Genomic DNA, 10331 nt, shown 5'->3' with positions numbered 1-10331 from the left:
CAATATTTTTTTTTATTGGTTTTTCTTTTCCTATGAAAAGCTGCCGTTGAAAACAGCCAAACGTCAAAGTGCCTCAGTCCTTCTGCTCCAATCATATCCCTCCACACGGGTCACATGGGTGTGGGTGTCCATGGCTCACTCAGCGTTTGGCTCTAGTTGTGTTGTCGCCGTGATTGTTATTGTTGTCCAATTGTCAGGTCAGGTGTTTAGGCATTGGCCCCTGGTCAGGTAGTTTCAGAACAGTCTGGTTGACACTGCCCCCTACGGTTCTGTATTGCGTCCAAGCCGACCTCCTAAAAACGAGGTACAGCATGGCAACTTTTTCTCTTCTTTAAGTTTTTTTTTTGCATTTTACTTCTCCAAAATAGATGTCATATATATAATATATACACATTCGTACATACATGTCATTTTTTTGTGTGATGTCCCCAAGAAAACTTAAAAAAGGAAAAAGAAACAAAATGTACACATCTATTACAAAATTGCAACAACGGGTGAGAATGGTGGCTCGTCATGGAACTGAAACCTGCTACCTCCCACACATAGGTGGCACTCTCTGCTCTATACCAGAGAGAGGGGGAGATACATTCAGGGAGGAGAGGAGTGAAAACATGAGGATGAAAGGAGGGAGAAAGAAAGGAAAGAAAGAAAAAAATGTGTGCTTGTTCAGAGGTGCTTGTCTTTCTGGAATTTAATTGTGGTGAGATTGTGAGTGTCGTTACATAAGGAATCCACAAACATCTTTTGTGTTCTTTTATTACGAAATAGTGCTACAATGAACATTGCATTTTTCACCTGGCCTCTTTGACTGTTTTGTTTGTCTGTGCTATAGGAAGGTAGGGAAGTGGTGAGGTTTGATTTCCATGTTATTGTCTCTGAACACCATAGAAACTGGTACGACTCTGTCACGGTCAGAGTTTTTAGGTAGGTCTGGAGGTGTGAGTGTGTATGTACAGCTTTGTGTGGGTATGTGATGGTGATGTCCATTGTCTAGCCTCGTATGTCTGTCTGTTCGTTTGCAAGGAGGCGTAAACCAAAGTCTGAATGTTCAAACGACAACAAAACAAAAAATGGGAAAAGGAAGAGAGAGAAGAGGAGGAAAAGAAAACAAAAATGTTAAAAGAAAGCGTCTGTTTTTGGGCAGCACATCGTTCTGGGGAGGCGGGCACCTCTCCGAGCCAAAATGGCGGAGGGTTGGCCTATCTGAGTCCTGATTGGCCGATCTGTTGTTAAGGAAGGAATAAAAACCATTGGAGCCTGAGCCAATCACAGGAGTTTCTGCAGCTGCTGCGGTCGGGGATTCACTGAGTGACGGGCCAGGACAGCCACTCCCTTGTGGGGCGTGGGTGGGATTGAGCAGCCAGTCAGCCAATCTTAGAAGGCTTGCTGGGCAGGGTTGTAGTTGAAGGTGGAGGGAACATGAGGACGCTCTTCCAGCTTGTCGTATTCCAGGTGGAACTCCTGAAGGAGAAACAAGCATGTCAGTATGTCACTCACATGCGTACTCTCTCTCCATCTCTCTCTCCCTGTCTCTCTCTCCGTCTCTCTCTCTGTCTCTCTCTCTGCCTCTCTCTCTCTGCCTCTCTCTCTCTGCCTCTCTCTCTCTGCCTCTCTCTCTCTGCCTCTCTCTCTCTGCCTCTCTCTCTCTGCCTGTCTCTCTCTCTCTGTCTCTCTCTCTCTGTCTCTCAAACACACTCACTTCTTCCCAAAACACTATCAACTCCCTCTCAAACTCACTCACAGACAGGTCTCAGTCGGTCTCAGTAGGTAGGGAAGTGAACAGTACACGTCAGGCATGTAAACTCAGATGAGACAGGGGTGTTGTTACCTTGGCAACCTTCCTCCAGTTAAGACAGTCGAAGAAGTAGTACGTGCCCCTCTCGTAGGCGTTGGTCTTCAGTGTGGGCTCCATGCCCGGCGCCCGTGTGATCCACACCCGCTCTTCCTTGTGGTACCGCCAATCCCGGTTGAACCTGATTGGACAGGGCGGTCAGCTATGGGTTACATGGCTGAAGCTAATTGGTCCGAGGATAGAGGTAAGAGTCAACGGGGTGGAGCTGACTGCATCAGAACAAACAATTGTATAAAAGAGCAGTGCCACCGCCTGCAGTTCCTCCATCGCCCTGTAGAGGGCGATGAAGGCCAGCTAGTAGTGTGGCATACTTACAGTTCGACTGCAGCCAACAGCTGTAGCAGGTCTCCTCCGTTCATGTAGTACAGGTAGAACAACAGGTCCTCGCCATACCTCGACAGCTTGATAGCAGCCAGCTACACACAGGAAGGAGGACAGAGAGAGGACAAAGAGACGGAGCGGGGAGAAGGAAAAAAGGATGAGTTGAACATCGCTCTCTCTCCAGCCACCCGCCCTCTCAGACAGCAACACCCCTAGCAGCAGCTCCAACAGAGGCCTCAGCGGCGGCCTGCTTCGCAGCAACAGCAGCCCAGCAACATGATGAATCAAGTGCCCTTAAGGTCTAGTCATGCCAATAGAAAGGGGTTGCACTCAACTCTGCAGAGCGCCCAGTCCTACAGTCCTACACCTATCCCCTGGTGAGATAAAAGCTGGCTGGCTGTCACTAGTGCACACAGACAGGGCAGAACAGATCACACCGTTAGCTGGGTCCAGCACTAGACCGGCTACAACCACCACTCTGTCACGCTACGCCAATCAACTCCTGATCAATTTAGATGCAACTAAAAAAGCTAAACGCATCCGTTGTGTTTGATCCAAACATCCCTGGGCCATCAACATAGTGAGAGCTGAAGTCCTCTTCCTACTACACAGAGCTGCTTTCAGTGTGGCCCGGACTGCTGTCAGGTTGCATTTGGACATTTTAAAATACAGTTACGGTGTAATTGTATGTATGTATGGAGAATCCACGTGGATGAAAGACCAGGTGAATTCATGGCAGTGTGATTTAGTTGACTGTAGAGTGGTGGTCTTTACAGCTCTAATTAGATTTGAAGAGGCCATTCAACTTGAAAGATTTCAGGATGAATCTGTGCAACTAAAAGCAGTTTAGAGCCCCAACTTCTCTTATTCCGATGAGAATGATAACGTCATTGGAAAATGACAATATTGTACAAAGGGTACTCCATTGTCATAATTTTTTTTATTTTAGTTTTGTGAAGTAATTGTGTATTGTGTTGGCAAGCACCTACCTTGTCCCTTATGTGAATGTTGGTTAAATACTCAGATGGAACATGGAAATCTGAAAGAGAGGAGATAGAAAGGAACTGATTTAGTCAATAATACTACGAGCCACTTTAAAAGAAACCTCCAGACTGAAGAGGGAGTCTCTGGTTCCCTTCCCCAGTTCTAGGGCACCCTGCCAGGGCAGGAGAACTCACCAATGTCCTGGGGTCGACATGGAGCTGAGGCCCACGGAGATGCAAACTTGGGATACAAGTTTCTGTAGAACAGAGCAGAGCGTTAAGCCTGTCATGCTGCCCTGTCATGTCAGCTACAGTACTACAACACCCAACAACCAAACTTGACACCTCCGAGACATCAATCTACCCTGCATCTGGCCTGACACAGCAGCCTCAGCTCCCATTGGCCACTAGTCACACTCTGACCTATCAGGGCTGCAGGTGATCTACTGGGGCAGGGCAAGGCGCTCTGGGACACACACAGGGATTAGCAAGACATCAGAGGCTTAACAGTGATCTCTAACACTAACACACACACACACAAGTAGAACGGCCGACTGGAGTGTCTGAAGTGATGCCCCTTGGCTTGCGGGCCCTGGGTGCGAGGTTTACTTACTCAGGTGAGTTGAGGTTGAGGCCCAGGGTGGTGAGGTCGCTGCCCAGGGCCAGGTGCACCATGCCAGGGTCCGTCTCTGCCGCCCTGATGAACGTTAGCAGGCCGATCATCCCAAATTGGTCTGTTACCATCCCTGAGGGAATGTTCGTCACCCGGCCTGGGCCCACACACACACATTTCATTGTTATGCTCACCAACACACAGTTTTGCTTCTAGTTTAGTCTTTTGAGATGGGTTGTGTGTTGTGGAGCACTGGGTTGTGAGAGGGGGCGGAGGCTCACCGTCTGGTAGCACCTGGATTCCTTTCTTCTGCTGGTTGTTGCTAGGCGCCGTGGAACCCTTGTCTCCGGGGAACTTGGGGCCGTCTGTGCTGGACGAGCTCTTGCCTGAAGAGTTCAGATTCTGCAGAGGGAGACAAACAGTCCGGTCAGTGAGAGAGGAAGAGAAAGTGTGTGTAGAAGGACTTAAGTGTGAGAAACCGTGAGAGAAGAGGGAGAGAAACAGAGAGAAAAAGAGACTGAAAGTGAACAAGAGAGAGAATAAAAAAGGGAGAGAAGTAGAGAGAAAGAGAGAATGCCAGCTCGGCAGGTAGCAGCACTGGGTCTGGGTGAGAGAGCAGCTGACCGTCTTGCTGTCGTCGCCGGCCGACGTGGGGTCCTTGTAGTTGGGGCCGGGCAGGGCCGGGAAGTCCTCATTGTGTATGGAGAAATCCTGGCTCTGTTCACTCGACGGCTTGGTCACCATGCCAACTGGTGAGGGATAGTATAGCGAATCTTCAGGGAAGTATGTTAGCGATAGCAACGTTGAAGTGCATGCTTTTCCCACCCCCCCACCCTCGCCCGAATGGTATCTCCCTCTTTATCACACACAAACACCGCTCACCATAGGGGGCCCTCCCTGCCAGAGGGTTTAGGAGAGGCGTAGGGTTCCCTTCTCTTCGACTCCTGTCTGCAAGCGCGGGGAAGTCCGACAAGTCCAGCCCTGTCACGTTCTCGCTGCCGTCTATACACACACACACACACACACACACACACATACAAAACCAACAGTTACACACTGACGAACAGATGGGCAGGCTTGCCGCTGAACTGTACCAGGGAAATATGTGTGCGTGTGCAGGTCTGTGTCACCTGTGCCATTGAAGATGTTGGTAGATAACGAGTTGTTCATCCCAAACGCTGGATTCCTGTTCATACCAAACCCCGACATGCTGAAACACAAAACACACACATGTTGTTACACACCAAGCAAAAGCTGGAGCAACGCACTCCATCTGAGGTGTGTGTGTGCGTGTGTGTGTACCTGTTGATGGTGAAGGGTTGCCGTGACTGCTGCTGCTTGGGCATACAGATGATGCTGGGCGAGCTCCTGTTGGGGCTGCCCAGCCCTGAGCTGCCCATGCTGTTGGTCCTGCCACCCCCCATGCCCGGCCCTGCCTGGCCCCCCCCAACCTGGTTGTGGTTCAGCATGTTCCTGTTGCTCATCGGCAATATGCCCCTGGAGGGACAGGAGAGATTAGTCACAGGAAACATCCCATTCCAATCCCCTTCAAAGGGGAGAGGAGGGTGTGTTTGTACTGACCTCCGTTTTAAGAGGTTATTCTACCTGAGGGCTGTGTGGGGTTTGGCGTGTAGGGCCCTACCTGCTTGGCGAGGGCGGGGTGTGGAGGGACATGGTGGGCACTCCCGTCGTGGGGGGCACGTGGCTGGGCAGCTGGGAGCCCTGCTGTGGTAAGCTGCGGTTCAACTGAGGCGTGCTGTTGTTCATGCCCCTCATAGGAAAGCCTTGTGCACCTGGAGAGGAAGGGACAAACACACAGTCAACACAAATCACAACAGACTCCCGCCTGACCGTTGTCGTCTTTCTGCTCTTTTCTATTATTATTATTATTATTGGTGGTTGTTGTTGTTGTTCAATGCTGCCCTACTCTTCCTTGCTTCCTTTATCAGCATGTAGGGTGGTTATTGCCAGCTCCGGTCCTGGCCTCAGAGGTGAAGTTACTCCCCTTGTGATGCTCTCTCTCTCTCTCTGGGCAGAGTAATGATGTCTATCCAGGCACCTCTTTCTATCTGGTAACCAAGGCAACAACCCCCACACACCTGCCTACAGGCCTTACCCACTGGTACACGTTATTATCAACGTGTGTGTGTGTGTGCTTACTTTGTGGGCCGTATAAACTGGCTCCGAGCTGCGATAGTTGACCTGACGACGACGGGGATGGAGAAGCCAGCATCTACAAGGAGACAGAAGAAAACACACACACACATTAGTCACAACCTTTAACCTGACCCACAGCAGTGGAGGCGATCTGAGGCGACTGAGATGAGATCATTTTTCTCCAGCCTCAGATGATCCAGGATGCAGCTCATAAGTAATGGCTGGGGTGAGTCTGGTGAGAGGCATTCTGGCTAATACTGTCAACAACAGAGCAGAGCGTCATCATGCCATTCCTCTCCAGGCTTGTCCAGCACAGCGACCTGACCCTCAACCTCCTCACACCAGCAGACAGACCTCTGGGCAGCCTGGTGTTACACTCCCCATCCCCAGACCAGTGTCTGGTGAGCAGCACTAACCTGACCCGGCCTAACCCTGAAGGCATAATTCCAGCTTGGCATGGCTTGGCCCTAGACAGGGCCAGAATGTCCACACACCAGGCCCAGTCAGGAAGAGAGGAATCAGGGAAGCCAGAGAACCAGCTCTTTTGGCTGACAGGCTGGGACTGAGAGCAGAGGACGGAGGTGAAGAGTCTGCAGTCACTCTTCCTCTCTGAGCTCCACTGCCAGGGAGACCAGACAGCCAGACACCTGACCAGACAGCCAGACACCTGACCATACAACCAGACACCTGACCATACAGCCAGACACCTGACCACACAGTGGGGGGCCAGACCATCTGCCGGGTCAGGGGGGGGGGGCTCAGCAGCCCTAGAGGCAGGAGGTCACAGACCTTTAGGGAAGAGTTGGAAGGTGTCTGTGTGTGTATGGGTGGTGGGGGCATGGATAAGGGTTGAACATACTGGAAGGAAACTTACGTCTTTCTCTGAGCGATGAGGGAACATGGACGGCTGGCCGTAGTATATGCTCTCATCGGGGTAGTCACTTTCGACCCCCTCTACGAACTTCTTTCTTGTTGTGGGAGTATACATGCTGTATGTCACCTGCAGTGGGGGGAGAAAGGGAGAGGATTACAGCTGACTGCACCGTTCAGTCCCTCAGTCCCTCAGCCCCTGAGGCCAGGAACCTCTGGCTGATCTTGCCAGAGGCTCTGGGGGTCCTGTCACAGCTGTGCCAGGTTGAGGTGGCACAGGGGTTGGCAGGGTCAGTTGACTCTGCAGAGAATTAAGGGATTTCATTATGGCATTATGAGAAAGGGAATTCTACTACCCCCGTCTGTGTGTCTGTCTGTCTGCCTATCAAGAGGCAAGGCTAACAGAACGGTCATATCAATGGACAACAGAGTCTTGATCCATCCACTCCTTCAACCTACCCATCACTCAATCACCCCCCCTCTCAACCCTCACGGCTCCCTGACTACACAATTCCTGTTCACACAACATCTTGCACATGTGGTGTGCTATTACACACACACACACACACACACACACACACACATCATCATCACAGTTCAACGTTTACATGATCTGATGCATTTGGATTTCTGTCTAGTAGATGCAGTTAGATTGGTACTGGGTGGGTTGAAATGGAATTAATAATAAACTTGTAGTTCAGTACATCTAGCTAATATTCTTGCGTCGGTTAGTAAACATGTACTTAATACACTGTAGCTTTGGGCCTGCACATCAACAGATCTACACATCAACAAGGAACATTTAGGAATGCAAGGTAGCTTTACATTAAACGAAACACAACTTGTCAAAACCTACCACGTGCAAAGGTGGCCATGTAGTTTCAGATGTGAAACACTGAACCAAACGTATGAGGATGTTTTAGCCATGAAAGACACCCTGTGGACCTCGTCGACCTAGTCCATACCTCCATTATCCACTGGTGGAGGAATCAATACCACTCCACTGGGAACTTCAACAATGAATAGAAAATCTATTATAGACAACTGTACTTCACCAAACACCACCATGACCTTAGATGTGAGTGGAGACAGCTACCCTTGGGACTGGCTGATGCAACGAAATAAACCTCAGCTAATAGAGCCTGGGAACTTACAACACTGTCACTGTACAATCAAAACATTCACAAACACGAACCCACACAAAACCAGGCTTGACGTGCCTGGGTGACAGTGAGCACACGGATATTGTGAACGAGATACAATCTCGACGACTATCCCTAACGGTTCGATATGTCATAAATACGCGAAAGTTGATAAAAAAAATAAAGCGTCAAATATCTAGCTACTCATTACTCCAGGGTTTTGTACATTCAAAACAACTAGCCAGTACTATCTAGCACGGTGGCAAGTCAGCTCTGTAGGAAAAACAAATTAACAAAAGAGAGCATGATTACTATATCTGGCCAACACATTTCAACTTGCTAAGTAACTAGCCAGCTAGAACGCAAACAATGGTATGCATTATTAGGTAGGCTGAGCTACGTAGACTAGCTTGAATGTTTAGGCTACATTGACTGGTTCTGTGCTCACCGCCAGCACTAGCACTGATAGCACAACTAACTAGCATGTGACAACGTATAAACAGCAGATGTAAACAACAACCCAGCTAGGTAATGTGGCTAGCAAACTATTACTCGTTGCACTAAGAAGGAATAGCTAATATAAGGGATGCTAACGAGAGCCTGCACAGTGAACGATCTAGCTAGTCTAGCTAGCCTCTACCACTGAGCTAGCTAGCTGTTGAAAACTACTAATAAGTAGGTAGCAATTTAGTTAACAATCTTAATATCATTACAGCAACCGGAAGTAACATGTGGATAGCCAGTTTACTGTACAATAATAATAATTCAACAACTTTAAAGCATACGCAATATTCACACCACTACCTAGTTGCTAGATATAGCTGTCATAGCCATCGAGATATCAGTCGTTAACTGGGAAGCAAAGCTCGCTAGCTACGTAGACATTGGAGGATCAACCTTAGCAATTCCCTATCTTTTTACAATACATCAGAATGAAAAATTACCTACATGAGGTGCTGACTAGCTATCTAGTTCCATTACTGTTGAAGCCAGAGGTACCGATCGTTAGCTAGATATAGTTAGCTTTAGCTAGTTAGTTAGCTACAACGCTAGCTGTAACTGTACTGTGTCTGTGCTGAACGAGTTGGGCCTGCTCCGCCTCCGTCTAGGCTCTCTCTTGTCTCGCAATTTGTACAGCCTCAAACAAAAACCAACAGCGGTGAACCAAACGATCGGATTAAACCCTACCAACCTGCCTAATTTCTTCCTACCAGGCATCGCTGGAAAACGTAGAAAGTAATGTTTCACATGCAATAGTTCCCCGGTAGAGCGACGACGGTATATTTGAAGGAAAAAAACTGGAAAAAACTCACCGCATTAATTTCTCTTCTCCGAGGATATCCAAGATGGCTGTGTGTTGGTTCGACTGTGGAGGATGCTGGGATGCTGACTGGACAGCCTTTACCCTATGACCTGTTAGTTTCAACCTCCAAAGCAATCTCAAGTTGGTCTGGCGTGGGAAAGGATGCAGAGGGAAATAACTACTCGTATTGCTATTAGTATAGTCAGTAATATTATATCAGCGCCTAATAAAAATGTACATGTCGTCGAAGATGTCCTGGGTCGGTACGCTCAGTGTAATGATTTTCGTGTGCGTCTTCGAGTCTGCTGAAGACATACTTTTTTATGATAAAGATACACAAAGGTCCATGAATGATGATTTATCGATTCCAAATTGATAGGAGAGGTAGCTCACATCACAAAGAGTCACATCACATTATAACCATGTCCAACCATTACATGTAGCCTTTTATCGGTTGTGGGCACTGGGCAGGTTAGGATACTCCCTAGCCTATTTGCAGACAGGCTAACCTTTTCCATATGTGGAATAGCAGGTACTCTCCGTGATCACACCAACCAGAAGGATGGGAGGCCAGAGGGTGCTAACTCCCTCTACTGGTAAGAAAAGTAATTGCTACACATTAGTCAATTACAGTCCAGTGGATTACAAAGGCCTCCATGCATGTCCTAGATCATTTGGCAAATCATATTGCAGATATCCAATAACGTTACACATTAATGCATGCTGGCTGACCTCCACTGTGTAGGTTTCATATGCAAGGTTATTGTGAGCTCCATCTCATTCTCAAGTTAATTCACACTCCCCACTGTTTTGAGCTTCGTCTTTGGTCGTCAAGGTGAAACTGGAGCTGTGATCTCATTCATCTTGTCACTGGAGTTTCCTCAATGGCATGAAAAAAAGAAGCTTACTATCTTATGATGCTGTCAATCAGGAAGTCTCTTAGTGATACATACCGACAGTGAGTCATCCTATCCTCTCTACAGGCTGGGTGTCAGGGAGACAAAGTGAGCATGGACCGGACCAGGATTATCTGAATGGTACAGGGCTGTCAGTCCAATCCTACACAGGTGTAAAGAACACCACATTATGA

At 48.5% G+C, this 10331-nt stretch overlaps 1 protein-coding gene across 3 annotated transcripts; it reads right to left on the bottom strand.

Annotated features, from left to right (window-relative positions):
- Window positions 1-281: 281 nt before the first annotated feature.
- LOC134037740 (CCR4-NOT transcription complex subunit 2) lies at window positions 282-9406 on the bottom strand. Of its 3 annotated transcripts, none has more exons than XM_062483238.1 (15): window positions 9252-9406; window positions 6801-6926; window positions 5930-6002; window positions 5412-5562; window positions 5072-5266; window positions 4900-4979; window positions 4652-4771; window positions 4394-4542; window positions 4051-4171; window positions 3770-3926; window positions 3352-3413; window positions 3163-3212; window positions 2168-2268; window positions 1829-1973; window positions 282-1461 (listed from the first exon to the last, which is right to left on the bottom strand). In XM_062483238.1, exons 2-15 carry the CDS (start codon window positions 6912-6914, stop codon window positions 1375-1377), a joined length of 1605 nt encoding a protein of 534 aa, XP_062339222.1. In that variant the 5' UTR covers window positions 6915-6926; window positions 9252-9406; the 3' UTR covers window positions 282-1374. The 3 variants fall into 3 exon arrangements, with proteins under 3 accessions (XP_062339222.1, XP_062339224.1, XP_062339223.1); XM_062483240.1 differs by having other exon boundaries at window positions 4394-4518; window positions 9252-9388; XM_062483239.1 differs by lacking the exon at window positions 9252-9406 and adding an exon at window positions 9131-9218.
- Between the last annotated feature and the right edge of the window lie 925 nt (window positions 9407-10331).

The sequence above is a fragment of the Osmerus eperlanus genome, chromosome 17 (assembly GCF_963692335.1).
Source record: "Osmerus eperlanus chromosome 17, fOsmEpe2.1, whole genome shotgun sequence".
In the NCBI taxonomy this organism is placed as follows: domain Eukaryota; kingdom Metazoa; phylum Chordata; class Actinopteri; order Osmeriformes; family Osmeridae; genus Osmerus; species Osmerus eperlanus.
This window is presented reverse-complemented; position numbering and strand designations above follow the sequence as displayed.